General features: G+C 35.0%; 2 protein-coding genes and 2 long non-coding RNA genes across 4 annotated transcripts; 1 reads left to right on the top strand and 3 right to left on the bottom strand.

Annotated features, from left to right (window-relative positions):
- Positions 1 to 715: 715 nt before the first annotated feature.
- On the bottom strand, positions 716 to 2,714 carry LOC125212781. The gene is made up of 2 exons (XR_007174774.1): positions 2,188 to 2,714; positions 716 to 985 (listed from the first exon to the last, which is right to left on the bottom strand). It is a non-coding gene; the product is annotated as an uncharacterized LOC125212781 (long non-coding RNA).
- Positions 2,715 to 9,287: 6,573 nt separating this feature from the next.
- Positions 9,288 to 10,974, bottom strand: LOC125210136 (zinc finger CCCH domain-containing protein 56-like; the record flags this gene model as incomplete). The annotated part of the gene is made up of 4 exons (XM_048109710.1): positions 9,288 to 9,739; positions 9,831 to 9,916; positions 10,460 to 10,614; positions 10,757 to 10,974. Coding segments are annotated over 4 exons (723 nt in total), but the record flags the coding sequence as incomplete, so codon positions are not given.
- Positions 10,975 to 10,983: 9 nt separating this feature from the next.
- LOC125211505 lies at positions 10,984 to 11,472 on the bottom strand. The gene is made up of 2 exons (XR_007174526.1): positions 11,429 to 11,472; positions 10,984 to 11,142 (listed from the first exon to the last, which is right to left on the bottom strand). It is a non-coding gene; the product is annotated as an uncharacterized LOC125211505 (long non-coding RNA).
- A 5,073-nt stretch (positions 11,473 to 16,545) lies between these two features.
- Positions 16,546 to 18,637, top strand: LOC125211635 (rop guanine nucleotide exchange factor 3-like). Its single transcript, XM_048111514.1, is given in 8 exon segments — positions 16,546 to 16,755; positions 16,758 to 16,820; positions 16,899 to 17,015; positions 17,105 to 17,259; positions 17,363 to 17,437; positions 17,512 to 17,814; positions 17,894 to 18,238; positions 18,329 to 18,637. Coding segments are annotated over 8 exon segments (1,371 nt in total). The 5' UTR covers positions 16,546 to 16,562; the 3' UTR covers positions 18,449 to 18,637.
- The last annotated feature ends 321 nt before the right edge of the window (positions 18,638 to 18,958 follow it).

The following is an 18,958-nucleotide window of genomic DNA, read 5'->3' on the forward strand; positions in this document are numbered from 1 at the left end:
TATCACCAATTCATAGCCAGAAATTGACATTTTTATAATGCATTTATGAATAAGTACAATCGTTTTGGATGGTTTGCAAAGTTATCGATTAAATTAAACCGATAATCGAACCGAATCGATTCGGTTTTCGATTCTTACATCAATGAACATTCGATATTTGGTTTCTTACATTAGCGCCCCCAACTCACTTAGCCCTAAGTTACTATCTCTCGCCATTCTCTCCGTCTCTCGCATCTTGCAAATGTGAGTGTGACCTCTTTAGGCATAATTGATTGAGCATTTTAAGTGGATAACCATATTGTATATCTTGTTCTACTTCTTGCTTGTGTTGTTACAAGTTTGGTATATGTGACAAATTGATGTGCTTCATATTAATACAACTGAAAATATCATAACAAAGCTTGAAGAGTAGTTTTGTTGTCTTATAAACTGTCTGCATACTTGAAGGCTTGTAGTGCTTAAATTGTGCTCGGTTATAAGTTGATCAAGGATATTTTATAAAGGAAATATGCAATATAAATTCACTTAATTAGGGTATTTTATTTTTTAATCTATTCAAACTCCACTAAGCACATATTTTTCAATTTACCTTTTCGATTCGGTTAAAGTTCCACTTGACTCCAGACCAAAAGTCCTCATCCATTCCCATTTAAATTATTGAATGAGACCCAAAGTCCCCAATAAGAGACATTGTGACATATCATCAATATAGAAATTCAAAAAGATAAACCACCAAGAACTTAGGATAGAATAGGAGTACTCATTACATCATCCAATTAAAAAAGAGAAAAAGGTAGTACAACTTTCAAAGACCACCGTGGTGTGGCGGCTTCCACCGTGCTCCGCCGCTGGCCGGCAAAGAATCCCACACACAACCTTTTTTCACAACACAAACTCAGACCCCACTTCTCCTATCCTTCTCAAAATGTGAAAGTTGCTATATACTAGTATATCACTTTACATTGTTTTTTCTCTTACCATTTACCTGCAAAAAGTCACAAAAACTCCAAGAATGAGAACCACTTGCTCTTTGGAAAAAGAATATTCAAACACATAAAACCATTAGACATCATGTTGAATGCTTTAATCTGTTGCTCCTCAATTTTTCACACCACAGTAATTTTTTCCTGTTTTTAATTTCACAGGCAAACTCAGTAAATTATGCCCATTATTTTTTCAACTTTATCTTCCGTTTAAAAACGACCATCTTTTGACTCGTAATATTTCAATCATATGCAATTAATATATTAAAATAATGTAACACTAGTTCAGACAGCAAGCTAGAAAAGTGGGAGGAGTTCTTTGACTACCTAGGTTTCAAGACATCCCACTAATCTCCAAAAGAAACCTGCAGTGTTCATTGATGACGATGTTGTAGCTAGATTCTTTCCAAATTTTTACAGGACAAATGTCTATCTATGGCTCATTGTTTGCCTTTTTATGTGTATATCTTCAACCATTTAGACCTACTGCTTACATAAGTAGCAGTAGCACTTTCGGCCAACTTTTCTTGATTTGTCTACATATTGCACAAGTATACGACAACTGTACTTCAAATATATGTCTGTCGGCAATAGATATCATTTCAATGAAATGTGTTTTTCTTCACGATTTTGGCCAACTAAGTCAAAAATATGAAGGGCCAATATTTTCTATAGGAAGATGGCTATGTCCCATGACTAAGATTTATCACAATGGCTCCCACCAAAAAATTTGCAAGGCCCTACTGAGATAGAGAGACTAAAAAGGTCTAGGTCCAAGCCTAGAATTGTTAAATCGACTTGATCGAGAATATATATGTCTAGTTAAAACTAAGGGTTATAAACAATGCCAATAACATAATTGGTGACTAAACATATGTTTAGAGTCTACTAACAAAGAATAATCCCAACTCTCTCTATCACTTCCTAGAAGCAGTGTCGGTAGGCGGACAGCAAGATTAGGATTTTAGGATGAGACTTTTCATCTCTAACAGTGTTTTAGAAAAAACGATTGTTTCTGATTTCGGTAGAAAATGACAAGACAGAGCCCACGGGGTACAAGAAAACAGACAAGGGTTGGTATCTTTAGGTGATTAGCATTGACAAATTCATAATGTTAAGATAGAAGACAATTTATGATGGGGCCTGATAGATATTAGCAGGATATGTCATGCTAGTACATAGTGGTGAAATGGAGAAAGTTTACCGTTTAATTTTGCTTTAATGGATGAGTGTTTTGAATTTCCGGAAGTTGCTTAAGGCCTGCTTGTTGGTTTCTTGAACGCGACAGTGGGAGCTATCCGGCAACTCCTCTTCTGATGCTCTAGCACAAGTTGGTCGGCAAACCAGTCGAGTTTCTCCAAGTTGCTCTGCTCTCCCATCTTCTTACCACTGAAGAGGACAGACTCTACACTTTTCTGCTTCAGCATGTCCTCTGCTATCCCCATTAGCACTTTTACATTACTTGGACTGGAGTCTGAATCGACATTTGCACCACATTGGCCGAAGCTGGAACAACTTGCCTGTTGATAGAAACGTTTTAAGTGAGCTTAGGATTTTCCAAACATCTCTATCACTCACTAATTACCCATTTTACTCAAAATTATGCAGTTCAAATAACATTATAACTAATCTTGCAAAGTAATCCAAATTAGTACTCCCTAATCTTGCAAAGTAACATTATAACTAATCTTGCAAAGTAATCCAAATTAGTACTCCCTAATCAGATGTTTCTTAGTTTTTAGTTAATCCCAAGCCGTATATATCAGGCATCAAAATAAATATACCCACAGAATGCACACCTGAAAAATATACATATATATGGTATGTGTGTGTGTATAATAGAGTGAGAAAAGTTTATTAAGCAAGGTCATGCAGGGAGTAATGGGACCATTGCAGTAAATGACTGGCAGGACCATTTGAATAGTAGGAAATCAGTTTCAAGCCAGTTCAAGTCAAATGACAGTAGTTACATAGTCCCCTTCTCCATGAGATAAAAGACCATGATTGTTTTCCAAACTCGAGTCACATTCTGTGCGTGTATTACCATCTCCAGTAGGTTGAGGACCCCATCACAATCACACTTGGTGAAAAATCTTTAAAAAATGACACAATTGCAAACTGTGCCTTTCCCCTCCATGGTCCAATCTCATCATCCTCTGACTTCTACTACTAGTTATAGAAATACTAATACTAATGGGATTATTCAATATAAATGACAAATATTACAAACGGCATGTAATTTAGCTCTTTCCCTTCCTATCTCATCATTTTCTGACTGCTACTGATTTCAACAAAATGGTGCAGAATATGTTCAACTGAAATTGATCAATAATGTGAATTCCTGTGAGTTAAAAAGAGTCTTCTCCTACATTAGAGGAAGTAACTAGTTTGAATACCTTTCTTTTTGTAAAATTTAGCTTTCAAATCTAAAAACAGAGTGGCGGATACGTTGCAGTTCTGATCATGATCATTTCATGACAGAATGCGCGTAACTGCAACTTATGGTTGGCATTTTGGCATGTTGCATCAAATGGACAACGGTTCTTCTCCTGGTTTGAACTCTCCTTTTCCTTCACTCATCTTCACATTATTCTCCCCAGAAGAAACACACAGAATTTAATTGCATGCTCCCAAAATTACCACTGGCACATGTTCTCCTAATAACAACTTCCCCATCTCAATCCAGCCTGTTTCCCCACCCAATTTTCTCTCTCTTGAATATCCGAAATTAAGCAATTGATTTCGTAGTTTATGCTAGTTGTATTTCTAGCTGGTGTACTTGGTAATTTAGTTAAAATCTTGCATCGATTCAAATAGAGAGTGAGAAAGATGAAGAGCAACATTGCAGTTTAATCCCACTATTTATATCCAACTTCTAATTAAAGTTGCTAGTTTAACCTACTAAAATGATGGATAAATTTTAGATTGAAACATAGACATTAAGACAACTTCATCATGCCATAAAATAACATGAGTTATTTAATAAAACCAAGTCTATGACGTAACTATCAAACGCCCCTTGATATGGTCCTTAACTTCAAAACTTGTGATCACACGGTTAAGATTTCTTAACTTTTTATGTGTGTGTGTGACTGAGGTCAAAGATAAACTAATACTCCCCATCCGCGAATAGGAGTCAGGTTTACATTACGTGTGAGGTTGCACAAAAAATGTTAAAAAGTGGGTGGAAGAAAGTTAGTGGAATATGGGTACATTTGTATATATTAGTTTTAAATGATATGTGAGTGGAATGAGTTAGTGGAATGTGAGTCTGCATTCTGGTTATGGTAATTATGAAATAAGTATTTCTGATAAGTAGACGGAGCCACAGAAATGAAAAAGCAGGCTAGCATTAGGTGAACCGGAGGGGTACAAATGCTCTCCTCGAATATATATAGTCTCATAACAATATATTCACATAACTTCCTCTCGTTCGGTGTGTTTCGTTTTATTGATATCCCCCTCTAAAGCTTGATTCCGGTGAAGCAATGGTTCCGATCCCACCTAAATCCATTTTAGGAGATGTCACGCCAACCATTTTGTACATGTCCATGACCATAATGATCATACAAATCAGCTGCACTCACTTTATTAAAGTCGCAATCCCCCCTCTATTTATCTCATTCACGTATGCCAAGATACTGGTGGGGAAAGGGAAAGGTGAGAGAGATGGTATGAGATATTAAAACAGAAGACAACAAATGAAAGAAAGCCATGAAGCACCACTATGTCTGGTGGTGCGGCGGCAATGTGTTTTATCTGCTTTAATCGAACCATGATTGTCGGGGAGACTAGAGGGGAGCCCTGAGCCGCCCGCGTTCATCGTACCCTTGCCTATCTATATCATCAATCACACGTCCTTATCTGTCTTAGCTTCTCATTATAAACTATATTTCCTCCAACAAATTTCTTACTATTATTTAAATCTTTCCACAGATTCCTTCTCTCATTAGCCCATATATTTCAGCTAATACTACAAAGATAAATGATGATTTTTATCGACTGAAAATCTTAGGGTGACCAATCCAATAATATTGGATCGTTATAAATTAATGTTAAATGTCGTAGCCTTATGGATTAATGACCATAGTCATTAAAATGCTTTCTTATGGGTTAATAAACAGGTCGTGTCGGATCCAGTCTGGATTTTATTAATAAATCCCGAAAAATATCAGTAATCTTTTAATGATAGTAAGTTAACTACCAGCGTATAAGCGTTATACAATAATGATCGACATATGATATTATATAATTAAATTTGATATTACCGCGATAAAATTAAGATTTTTACAAAATTAAAATAATTAATTTAAATCATTTTTAAATCAAATAATAAAATTAAGTATATTAAAATTAAATCTAACTAATAAAGTTAAAATAGTATTTTTAATAAAATTTACGTTATGCGATATTTTTATCATAAAAATCTACTCCCATGTTCTAGATTTATAGTCGCATTTAGTTATGGCCGAGTTTTAAGGAATTGGTGGAGTATAATTAATGAAGTGAGATATGGGTGTGTAATTAATGAAGTGAGATGGTGGAGTGAAATGATAGAGTGTGTAATAAATGAAGTGAGATGATGGAGTGTGTAATAAATGAAGTAGAGTTGGTTGAAGGTGGGTCGCTTTTTACTTTTGGTTTTTATTTTTGTTTTGATTTATTTTAATTTAGATAATGGTATTTGGGTGTAATTTAGTGAATAATGGGGTAAAATTTTATCGGAAATATGAAAAATTCATCTTGTAACTATAAATGTGGGACGAGACTTTTTGTGAAATGTATTGTCATCTGGGGCCGGAGGGAGTAATTAATAATAGTATTAATGGAAAGTATTTTCTTAATAAAATTAAAATTATAATATTTTTTAATTAATAAAAATAATTAAAATTAAAATTTAATATATTATTTTAATTAATAGAAATAATCCAAATAAGTATTTTTTCTTAATGGATAACCCGACCCATTAAATCCGACTCAACCCAACCCAAAATTTAAGGGTTCTTATTGGAGTCGACCCTATAAGAACCAAATCCTAAACGTGCGTGTTCGTGTCGGGTTAACTTCGTGCGAATTCGGTGGCGGATAAAAAATTATCCCGGTATACGATATATAACACATTTTTTTAACAAATAAAGATAAATGTATAATACATATACGTATATAAGGCCCCTAAGTTAAATTAAATTGGATTAAATTCTAATGTTTTAAATTTCTGTTTTAATAAAAAGAATTTTTTAATATTGACTCTCACACTTTAAGTTTTAAGTTGAACTCAAGTTGGATACTAGTCAATTGTTATTCCTTGCCACTCATTAATTTAAGTTTGGTCCATGTACCAATACCAGCCTTCAAAATACACGAAATCATCCAGATTCTAGACAAGACATTTTTGCTCTCTACTATAATCCAAGACAAATGGTGTTGTAATTTAATTCATTCCCTTACTATTGAATAGATTAATTGTTTAAATAGGTGTTTAAATGCTAATCAAAATTGTTAAAAGAGCTGTCATGATCTTTGAAAGACAGAGGTATATTTAATTTAAATTAGATTGAATAATACTACTATTGCTCTCTTGGATATTGTTACGCGAAATAAATGAAATGCTCACAAGTCAGTGCCTCCTCATTGCTCAACATATCAGATTCCAAGTCAATGTTTTATATAGAAAAAAATAGAATTTATATTTTACATTGTTGATAATTATAATTAAATACGCAAACTATTTAAAAGCTAATAATAATATTGTCAGTTGTTGAGGAGTACAACATAATAGATCCACAAAAATATCATGTTGGTGGATTTCCTTCTAGTTATTCCCAGCTACCCAACTCACCCAAGACTCTCCATCTCATTTATTTTTCAATATACATACTATACCATTTCCAAAAAAAATACTGCAATCGAAATCTCGCAATAGAGGTTGATGGGTCATGTCATAAATTAAATTTGTTGCCAAAATTGAATAATAAAGTTTTTTTTTTTTTTTTTTTTTTTTTTTTTTTTCCAGTTTTTCATATATTGATCGTGTATGTTAGTTTTTTACTATCAATAATATCTATTGTTTCTGTTAAATTACCAGTAGTTTGGAGTAAAAATTTGTGTTGTTTTCAATCACACAAACAATCCAAATAACTGAAAAAGAAAAAAAGAAGACAGCGACAGTGGTTGAAACATTACTTTCAAATTTCAATTAGTCAATCGTCTCTCCTACAATGTGTATGAAGGCCCAACAAAAGCAATTTCACAATCTGTCTTTTTTTTCTGACTATTTCCATTTCTTTTTAGTTTTTTACCATTCTAGTAACATTACCAAAATGACATCGTATAAGGATCATAGTCTTATATAAACGGTACCACAAACTTCGAAAATATGTTAAGAATGTAGATTATATATATTGATTGATTAAATTAAATAAACATATTTTTTACTGTATAAATGTTAGATATTGCACCAAACATATAAAGTTACTATATTTGCCATTAATTTATTATCAACACTACATCGAACTCAAGAGCTGCATGCGCCTGCACTCGTCCATTAAGAAATTGTATATGTCATAAAATTTTCTAATAAGAATGCAAATTTATTCTCACGTTTTTACTGCATGAGGTTTTCATTTAGATATCGAAAATCTGCAGTGAATGCATCTCCTGATGGATGAATGCAAGTTTTGATTTGAATCTGAAAAATAGAGAAATTTGTAAGTGGCACTTCACAATTGATAAAGTAAGGTGAGATGAAAAAATAGTGAAAATAATGTTAGTGGATTGTGGGGAAGCATTTAGAATAATGATGTAGACGATTGTAGTGATAGTATTTGTTTCAAAACTTGCCATATTTATAATTGATCTAATTTTGGTAGACACTTTAAAATGATAAAACTACTCACTCGATGCTTAGTAAGTTGAGATAAAGCAATAGCGAAAACCAAAAAATTGTGTTGAAAGTAGAAGAAAGAAAGAATAAAGTAGGAATATTAAAGAGAGAGTAAAGTAGATGGTGGAATAAAATAAAGTGATTGAATATTTTGTTTTGTTAAAAAAATAAATTTGATTGGAATATCACGAAAAGGAATAATAATACCATTTTAGTTGAAACGGGAGTATTAGTTTATGTTGTGTAGACGTAAACCACTCTTCACTACTTAGATCAAATACCTCCATCTTTTCGAAACACGGTTGAGAACTGCATGATACTTTCGAGGAACTCTTGCCAAGCAAGAAAGTGCAACATCGTCTGGAATTCCAGGTATCAGAGATTGTTCAAGAGACAGGAAGAGAATCTGTCTCCATTTTTGAGCAATCCATTTGTAATGCTTTCCACACAATCCCATACTTTTCCTACTCTATAATATCAGAATAAAAATAAAATGCAAAACCAAATCAGAATAATCAACAAAAATCCCACAATCATATAAACTTAGAATACGAAAAATCATTCAATACTCTTTATCTTAACCTAAATTGACTTAAAACAATTAACCAGTTTTTGCAATGATAACTCAAAATCGAAGAGCTCAACAAAAACCACCGGAAAATGAAGTGGCATCAGAAAACCGACTCAATCCTCATGTGATAACCAATCCGCATTCCTATTTAATCATGATCGACTGACTTAGAAACATAGAAATTCATAAAATGAAGTATATAAAGTATAATCAAATTCCAATCTTCCATCCGTATCACTCAACTACAAGGCCTAGCATGGAAACCATTAAGTCCAAATCCTTAAGATGAAGGGGAAACTTCAATTCAATCCTCAAAGAGAAGCCAAATTCAATCGAAAACACCCCGGATCAAATTGCAATAATGCTACTACACTACAGGTCCATTGCAAAATCAATCAACTCGATAGTTTACCTTGTGATTCTGACTTGTGAGGAAACGCCTGGGTTCTGAAGATATCAATTTAATCTCATCGGAGAATCACGGAAGAAGCAAATGGATGAATGAAAAGCAAATGGATGAATGAAACTACGCTTTCGTGCGTTGAGGAGTTGCTATTTGAATTTTTGCGGGCTTCGGATTTGTTTAGGCCCACTACTTTTGGGCCGGACTTTCATCTTTTAATATTATTTCATTTTCTCATTCATACGAAGTGGATTTGCAGGCCCTTGTGAACATTTTTCATGTACATAAATATGTTGAAATTTGAATAAAAGGGTACATTTCCAACTCCGTATACATACCATATATTTATTTAAATTGTTTCAAGAACAACCTATATTCAATCCTCCAACAAATAAACGAATAGCCATTCAGTAAAACTAAAGAAATTGCACATGCAAACATAAACAGTTGAACAATCAAATACGTTAATCCAAAGCCGCGACCACTGTAGTTTGTAGTGCATTCCCTCAATGTTTAAAAGGGGTTTATTTTAAGACAATAACATAACAATTCAAACTAAAAGCCTCGACTTCAGCATGAAAAACAATCCGGTTGCACGAATCACCTTCAATGTCGAGCTTGCCTGACTGGGAAGCCTACTTGAGGTCATCAATCCAGTCTCCATAAATTTTGCTAATTTTGTCCGGGCCTTTCCAGTTCCGGATAGCTACCTCCCCAGTCCTCGGTACCTCACCAGACAGCCTTCTTGGTGGAGCTCCAATATGATATGAGTAAGGAACATGACCCACAGAAGCTTTAGCTGGTACTGACGCCACCTGATTGGCACCCAAGGCTGAAGAACCACTATCTTTTTCTTCACTTGCCGTCCACGGTATTGCTGCAGCTCTGTTCAAGATGACCTTGAGCTCGTTATCAAGTCAAAAATCAATCAAACAGAAATACTTATAATTTTCAAAGAACAGGAGAAATGTAATTTTAGTAACTAATAACTCCTTGTTTTGCAAGCTCTAGTGTGGCTTCGAAGATCATGTTTTTGGACAAAACCAATTCTGCACTGACCAACTCAAGCGAAGAGTCTGGATGTAGAACAGTGAAATGTAGGTTACAATCCCTTTTCTTTAAAAGATAGACAAGGATTTCTATCAAAAATTGCTAGTTTGATATGGGATAATTGTTCAAAGAAAGAAACAAGCAAATGAACAATCATTAACATTAAATTTTCCTAATGCTTCTATGTCCATCTTTCAGCTGTATTAATCTGGAGCTGAAGTTGAAATTACTTACTCTGCCCAGGCAATAGGCATTAATAGATATTCAGACTGGGGAGATAAGGATGGGGGGACCATATAAGATGAGGAAGGAAGAAGCAAGCATAGCGTTCTTCACCAACATTTTATAATATATAGCACAAAGTCAATTCAAGTTAGCTTATATACTTAACACACTTGATGAAATATTCAATACCAGTGCAAAATGCAAAGTCAAAGAAACAATAATAACATTTGCAATGTAATGTCAAGAAGGGAAAAATCACGCACACTAATAAATGCAACCCAAACAATATCACAGCAGAATATGAATTGCATTAACTAGGGACTGAGAATGGTAAAGAATGATACCTGCTAATCCATGAGCAAAAATGCAGTTCTTTCCATAACCACACATCCCTGTTAAGTCCCACTTGGTACAAAGCCTTGCTTTCCAAATTGAAGTACTTCCATTGCTCTTAAATCCACCACCAGAGCCAGGAAGCACACATATTGCTGCAGATTTTCTTTCCATATAATGCTCATTGTGAATGAGAAGGCATTTCTCACCATTCTGGCAACCAGCCGTAGACAAAAACCCTTGCAGTGCTGCCTCGGACTACGTCTATGTTTAACTTCATTTAAACCCACAACTGGTATCTGAGATACCTCCCTTGGCTGCTCTGATAAGCGCATCGGTTCTTCCTTGTGACTATGAGGCAGTTCCTAAGTTCCTCCATACTATGAGCAAATTCACAATTTTCAGCGAATGGACAAGAGCCAGCACGGAATTGGAAACACGGTCTTGTCTTGTAAAGCACTTTTTCAATGGCCTTCTTTGCTCGTTTATTTGGTGGATCACTTTCCACATCAAATTGGAATGATCTTTGCTACGATTTAACGTTAAATTAGAGTCAAGAGGCTCCTTTTCACTCATATCATCCATGGCACCACAATTGGCTTTACTAATAGACCCAAGAAACAACTTTTATTGACACTATTCTATGGGTTTTCAGATTGGAACCTTACTTCATCTGCAACATGAGATCCACTCCCTGAGACATTCCATAAGCAGATAAAATTTCATAAATCAAACAATTCCAAGTAATATAAGTATTACAAAACAGATATACTAAATTATCCCCAAGTTTTATATCACAAGGAACTCAAACAACAGTTTCCACACCTACAAATATCAGGATTCAAATCAAGGGAAGTGTGGAAAGAATTTGATTGCAGAAAAACACAACTTTTCAAACAGGCAGGAAAATAGGCATTAAATAGCAATCTGTGCCATCACACTGAGAGGAAGCAGCAAATAAATGTACAACTCACACATACCTTGTTTGTCATTCGGCTTGTTCCAAAGGATGGAAGAGACGCCGAGCTAAAGAGGAAACCCTAACCCTCTATTAGACGAATTGACTGAGAATATATAGAGCCAAGGGGAGGAGGGTAAAGAGAAAGGAGGTATTTTTAATACATGTGTACAGAATTTTGAAGCAAGAAGACAACTTTGCCCCTTCGATAAAATATTCTTCGCGCACCTCCTTTAGCCAACTCAGCCACATTTATTCAAGGAACCTCAATATAGTTAATGTTGCAAAATAAGAAGAAACTGAATAGGAAAAAGAACCAAACACCAATCAATAGTTCCAAATTAGAGAGAGAGAGATGTAGCTCTAATGAATACAACATCCCAGAAATACTTGCAATCCACAGCTTGTTTGAAAGCAATCAGATATGACAGCAACAAAAGATAATGCCATTAACTAAAATTGAATTTTTTTCATGTAAAAAGTAAACGATTTGGTTGTTATTACTGGTTCACTTGCAACTGTTGTTTTCAAACTCATGGACAGATGCAAGTTCATATCACCAAAATTCACAATTTCGATATAGAGCTAGCTATAACCAAGCATATTAAGACAATTATATGGTTACTTCTATATAGCATTTTCTTTCATTTGGCATCTTGGGACAAGTTTCCACACTTACTCTCCATTGGAAAATCCTCTATTCAATGTCTCTGCACACATTTTATCAAATCATTACGCTAAACTACATCTTACAGCATATTAATAACCAACATGTAAGTGAAAGCCTCACTGAGCCCGTGATGAGGCTAGAATGAGAATCTGCTACAGATATGAGGGGTTCTATGTGCTGAAAATTTTAGAATTACAGGACTGACAAATTCTAAATTGAAATATGCAAACTGAAGATGAAATGTGGAGTATGACAGCAGAAAGCATCATCAGATGAAAAACTTCGATAACAAAAAAACACACTACACATCCCAAGAACTACAGAAAGAACTGGGAATCAGCACGGCTTCCATGTCAACACAAAATCAAGAAAATCCCTAATATGCTTAACCAGGCACCATCATCCCAAAGTGTTACTGTTACCTACTCTGAGTGGAAAATATTTCTGGGGAACTCAGCTGAAACAATTCCCATTTATGTCACAACAGAGGCCTCAAGTATATCAATAATTGCAGTTTTATTTTCATCAGTGACACATAAGTTTTACTTCAATTAGATCCTAGTAATGGGAAGCTTGATATACAGAAAGAATCACAAAAATGAAACCAATAACCCTTTCAGCATCAGGACGAAATACAATTTATCAAAACCCACCATGTATCCATACGATTTTAAATTATCCATGCCGCTATACGAAAATAAAAGCAATTAAAAAAAAAAAAAACACTGGTTATTCCTTCCACCGGATTTCTATGCGATCATTATGCATAGGGTGCTTCAGAATTTATTAAACCGTAAACAAGCAAAAAGTATGTAGAGTTTCCGAATTTTACAATCAAACACCACAATATCAAACCTATGAGCCTCCGCGCGGGGAGACCGGACGGCGCGTAATGCATGGAAGCTGTCATCGCTAGCAGCTGTGGCATTTGGCAGCTCCACCACCACCACCGCCGGCCTACATAACTTTCAATTATCACTCACAATTTTAGCAGTTCCTATATTAAAAAAAAAAAAAAAAGTTTTTAATCATATTCTGCTTTCATCAGTTCATGGGCTTTAGCTGCTAATAAATAGAATTGGGCCTAAGCCCGTAAGAAATATCTTTGGCAAGTCAACTTTAGCTATGAGACAACTACCTATTTGAAGAAGTATGAATTTTAAAGTAAGTGAAAGAAAATTGTGAGAAAATGCCATCAACCAGTTGTATTGCTGAGGGTTATGTGCTTCATGTATGGCCCACCAGCAATCAACCATGACACTATCAACATTAATCGATTTAAGCATTCTTAGTTGGTTTATCAAGTTATCAGCATCAACCAACTCATTATCCATATTGAGGTGTCCCAACTATTTCAAAATTGAATCAGTGTTACTACTTGAGTTGCAATATGTACACTAGAAAAAAAATCAATTTAAAGAAAAATTAACAAAAAATGACACCAATGCATTCATCTTTAATGTTACCATTGTTGTTCCAATGGTTGAGTGGATTTGTTGGCTAGAACTGAATTATACAAATCCACTGAAGATAGAGTAAAGCTATTTTAGATCATGAACACAAGTAGTGATCACTTAGTTGTGGCAGTGGTTGCTTATGTTCCATGTTCTGCATTTGCTTTCCAGAAGTTGATTTAAAGAGAAACTCATTAACTAATCTTCAATTAATCAATTAGTAACACAATTCTGTTCTCACTAAAGTAGAACAACATAAAAGTTCTAACTAAATACCACTTCATATTAATATGTAACTCTCAGCCTCAGCAAATCGTTCCTCGTCTTCTAATAACAATTGATTTTCGATTTTCATATCCCTCATCAGAACACTCAGGCGGAAAAGAGAAGGAATTAAGAAAATCACTCGCTTGTTCTTGGACGGATCATCAAGTGGAACGCGTATGTTACCTTTTCATTCATCCATAAAATACCAATTCCTTAACACTCTTCATAGATCTCACGAACCACTCTCACATCAAATTTTCATTTCTTTTTATTTTTTCTTATTTATATATCGTTTCTTGGAGGATCGTAATACGTGGTTGTGTTGAAAATGAGAGGCCGCAGAAAGCCTTGGAACTGCTTGCTTGTGTGGTGAAGAATGGAGATGCTGATGAGCTTATCATCCATCCAAGAAGTAATTGGAGCATATAAAGTGTTGGATGAGAATCATTTCATAGTCTTCTTGTATGCAAAATGGGGATTTACTTCTAATCTTGTTTTGGTGACTGATCAACTTCTTCAACTCTATGCTAAGTTTGGAGATGTTGAGTCAGCCAAGAATGTGTTCGATCATCTCAACTGGAAAGATACCGTTGCTTGGAGTGTGCATGACCTTATATTATACGGTGTTTTTAGTATTACAAGAGATGCAATTTGTTCTTGTTTGCAGAATCGTCCTCAAAAGGAATATTGTGGATGGGCAGTACAGAGGCTGACAGAGATCCTCCTTTCGATCGTTGTGCATGGATACGACACTTACAAGGCGAGATGACCGTTGGATTGGAAGGGCAATGCGTGATGTAGGTGGATCGATATGCTCTTTCAACACAGTCTTTTCTCTTCTTATAAATACCAAACAAAGCTTATGCTTTTCCACCTAATACAAATCCAAATCGTGCTCAATGACTTATTTGCTGATATCGTAATACACTTGTAGAATGACCCTTACGAAATTATGTCTTCAAGAATGGTAGAGATTTATGTAAAAATATAAAATCTAAAATATGTGAGAAATTCATTTTGATTTTGTTTTTATTTTAGTTTATGCCCATAATTAGAGTTAAATTCATTACTCTTTCACAAAATCAATTATAAAAACAATCTACACGAGCACTTGCTAAATTAATCATCCGATTCATACTGCCACATTTCGATGTTGGAGACTTTTCAAGAAACATACAAGGAAGCCAAAATATAGAGCTGTTCAAACATAATGTCCCCTTGCTACTATACTTTTTTCTTTTTAAATGTTTTTTAGCTGTACAAATAGATTAAAAAACGGTTTACATCTATCTATAATCACTGTAACTTAATTATGCATTGATTTAGTTTATGATTGACAGTAAGCACAAATAACAAGGAAAATTTAATTGTGATGGCCGGAGTTGGCCGATTTGCATTAACAAAGATCTTATTTTTCTCTGAAAACTTTCTTTAATTAATTAATTTCTTATGCCACCCATTGACTATTTTGCTATCATTGAAACACTCCTTTAACTCATGCACGTTGTTAAGACCCATTTGTGAACCTAATAACAGGCAAATCATGATGTGCACGTCTATCACTTCAACACCTAAGTATGGTTCAAAGAATCTATATTTATTTAATTAAAAATTCAGCAGTGTTTCTTTATGTTTTTTTTATAAAAATATTAAGCAAGAATCAACACATTTTTTCATTTTGATTTTTTATGATTTCAAAAACGTTTCTACATGAATTCCAATTACATCTTTACTCATATTGCTTTGGTACCTCTATTTTATAATAGTATAAAGCGAACAATCTTATCTCATGTAATTAAAAATAAAAAAACCACAAGATTAAATCCACCAAGTCCTTCTACATCGATTTACTCAAATTCATTTATACCTTCACAAATTAGAAAGTATTGAGCATATGAGTAGAACCAACTAATACACTAGACTTGCATAATTTCTATATAAAAATAAGTCGGCAAGAACTATACTAATAAAATAATTACTTCTGAGTAGACTACATTAAAGTCATCATCTTTTTTATATGTTTATCTTTGCAACACCATTACAATAAATTCCAAATGAAGCAGCCCTTGAGCTCGTGGAAGCATCCAAGACGACCTAACATTATTTTATAAAAAGGAGTAATTAACTATTTCTATAATTATATAGTTATTAGGTGATATATTGTACTAATATAACCCCCATCTTAATTATTTCATTGGCAACTAACACATATCACGCCACTATCCCAGCCAATCCCACTCCTATATCTCAATCCAAGTTTATTGCCTCTCCTTCCAAATTGTTAGAGAAATTCTGGGTTTTATTATCTGAAAAAAAGTTGGTTTTGGAGAAGAAAAAATGTGATAGAGAGAGATGTTTCAAACGGTAGCCCTTAATTCCCACTGTTCAAATTCAAAATCTTGTCACAATTAAAAGGTAAATAAAGAAAATATACCGTTGCTTTCTTTCCTAACTGCCGTTGTTAGCTTTATTATTGTTGTTGTTGTTTATATAAAAAGCTCAGTTTTGTTAATTCTCACCATTTTGCTTTACTCTTTGCAATAAAACTTTGCTACATTGTGCAGAATTTATTCAAACGTCTGAACAAAACAGTGACATTTACTTCCTTTTTTTAGCTTTTTTATCCTCTCTTTCCTCAACCTTTGTTGTAAGAGTGATTTTCCCGGTTTGGGATTCAAATTTGAATCTGGAATTTATGTATATTATCTGAATTCTTGATAGGTGATCAGTCCCAAAGCGTTGAAAAAAGTTGCACATTGTGAGAAATGGAGAGCTTATCAAACAGTGATGAGAGTTATGATGCAGGATATCAGCCTTCTCCTTCTTCAGCAGATCATTCGCTTGACTCGTTCGCCTACTGCCGGACTAACTCTGAAGCCTCGGCCTTCTCCGAAGATCACAGCTGCTTTGAACCCGCCTCGCCTCTCAGCTGGCAAGGCCTCAAGTCCCCTGCACGCGCCGCCTCTCCAGATTAGGCATGAGGCAGCACAAGCATGGCTTGGATGATGAGATCATGGATCTAGGTGTGTGTGGGGGAGATTAATGTATCATGTATCATGTTTTTGCTTTGAATTGTAATGATTGGGAAATAATTTTTACAGAGCTGGAGTTGATGAAGGAGAGATTTTCAAGGCTGTTGCTGGGAGAGGATATGTCTGGAAGTGGTAAAGGAGTCTGCACTGCTGTTGCAATCTCAAATGCCATAACCAATCTTTATGGTATATCTCTCTCTCTCTCTCTTTTTGTGTATCTCTCCTCCCACCCTCTCTCTCTCTCTCTGTCTGACTTTTTTCATTATGGAATGCAGCTTCTGTGTTTGGTCAGCAGCAGAGGTTAGAGCCACTGCATCATGAGAAAAAGGGTGATGTGGAAGAGAAAATGAACTGTCTATTATCTGTGTGTGATTACATACTAGAATTCAGACCTTCATTGCAGACATTAAAAGATGGGACTACTTTAGAGGTATGTATGCATAAATAAATAAAATCTTACAAAATGAGGCAAAATTTGTTAAATTTACTTGCTGCCACAGTTTCATGTACTAAAGTGAAGATCCAATTTGCAGGTGATGGCAAGCAGGCCAAGATCAGACATTCACATCAACCTCCCAGCTTTGAAGAAACTCGACGCACTCCTCCTGGTAAAAAAAATACTAAATGATGGAGTAATAAATGAAAATTTAAACTCTGATGATGATGATGATCTGTGGACCAGGATGTTCTTGACAGCTTCCGGGATAATGAGTTTTGGTATGCTGAGCAGGGGAGTATGTCAGGGAACTCGACCCGTTCTGGATCATTCAGGAGGATCGTTCAGCCACAGACACAGCGGAACGAGGAGAAATGGTGGCTACCTGTTCCCTGCGTCCCCCTTGGTGGCCTCTCCGAGAAAAGCAAGAAACATCTGAGGCAGAAGCACGACCGTGCTAGCCAGATTCACAAGGCAGCAATGGCAATAAACAGTGGCATTCTTTCTGAAATGCAGATCCCAGAATCATACATGGCTACCCTGCCCAAGGTAGTGATGTTTAAATTCTTGGTTGTATATATTATGAAAAGAAGAAGAAAATGCTAACTGTTTCTGCAATTTTACTCAGAGTGGAAAAGCAATTGTGGGAGATACAATCTACCGCTACATGTACAATGCGGAGAAGTTCTCACCTAATCATCTGCTTGATTCTCTCAACATAAGCTCCGAGCACGAAGCCCTCGAGCTGGCAGACAAAGTCGAGGCTTCCATGCACACATGGCGGAGGAAAATTTGCATCGCTCACTCAAAAACATCATGGGAAGTGGTTAAAGATCTCATGTCTGACATAGATAGGAATGACAAGAACCATATCTTGGCTGCAAGAGCGGAGACTCTCTTATTCTGCTTGAAGCAGAGATACCCCGAGCTTTCACAAACTACATTGGATACAAGTAAAATCCAATACAACAAGGCAAGTTTCTCTTTCCAAATCATAAGATGAATTAAATTTTCATATACAGTGCAGGCTGGATTTAACATGTCTACGAATGTCATTTTGCAGGATGTAGGACAGGCGGTGCTTGAGAGCTATTCAAGAGTACTTGAAGGTTTGGCATTTAACATCATTGCTTGGATTGATGATGTACTGTTCGTAGATGAAACGATGAAAAGTCAAGAGTAGCAGCAGCTAATTTGAAGAAACAGGAAATTTTTTAGTGCAATTATTTGTTTTAGTATAGACAAGAAGAGAAGCCCCCTTCATAGACAATATTTTTTGCTTTTCCTAATGAAGGAGCCAAATTATCATATGTAAATCATCCAATGTGCAGTCATTTTTCATGTACAGGGACTGATTCATGAGTTTTAGTCATCCTAGAACTAAAAACCATATCAATGTTGAAGTTTCTGCCACGGCAATAAGTCATTCATTACAAATCAAGTCTTTCCTTATCTCTCTCTCAGTAGGAAAAAAAAAATGCAATACTTTATTATGTTTAGGGAACTAGGTAAAATATTAACAAAGAAAAACCTCAAGTTTAGACTAATTCATGTAAATGCATGTAGCAATTCCATTCATTATTCCTCGAAAAATTTCTTGGAGTTTCATTCCAATAAAGAATCTCTCATTCCATGAACATCATCTTTAAAATCTTTGTCCAGCGTTTTAAAATGGAACCTTTCACAACTGAGT

This window comes from Salvia hispanica, chromosome 3, assembly GCF_023119035.1.
Source record: "Salvia hispanica cultivar TCC Black 2014 chromosome 3, UniMelb_Shisp_WGS_1.0, whole genome shotgun sequence".
In the NCBI taxonomy this organism is placed as follows: Eukaryota; Viridiplantae; Streptophyta; class Magnoliopsida; order Lamiales; family Lamiaceae; genus Salvia; species Salvia hispanica.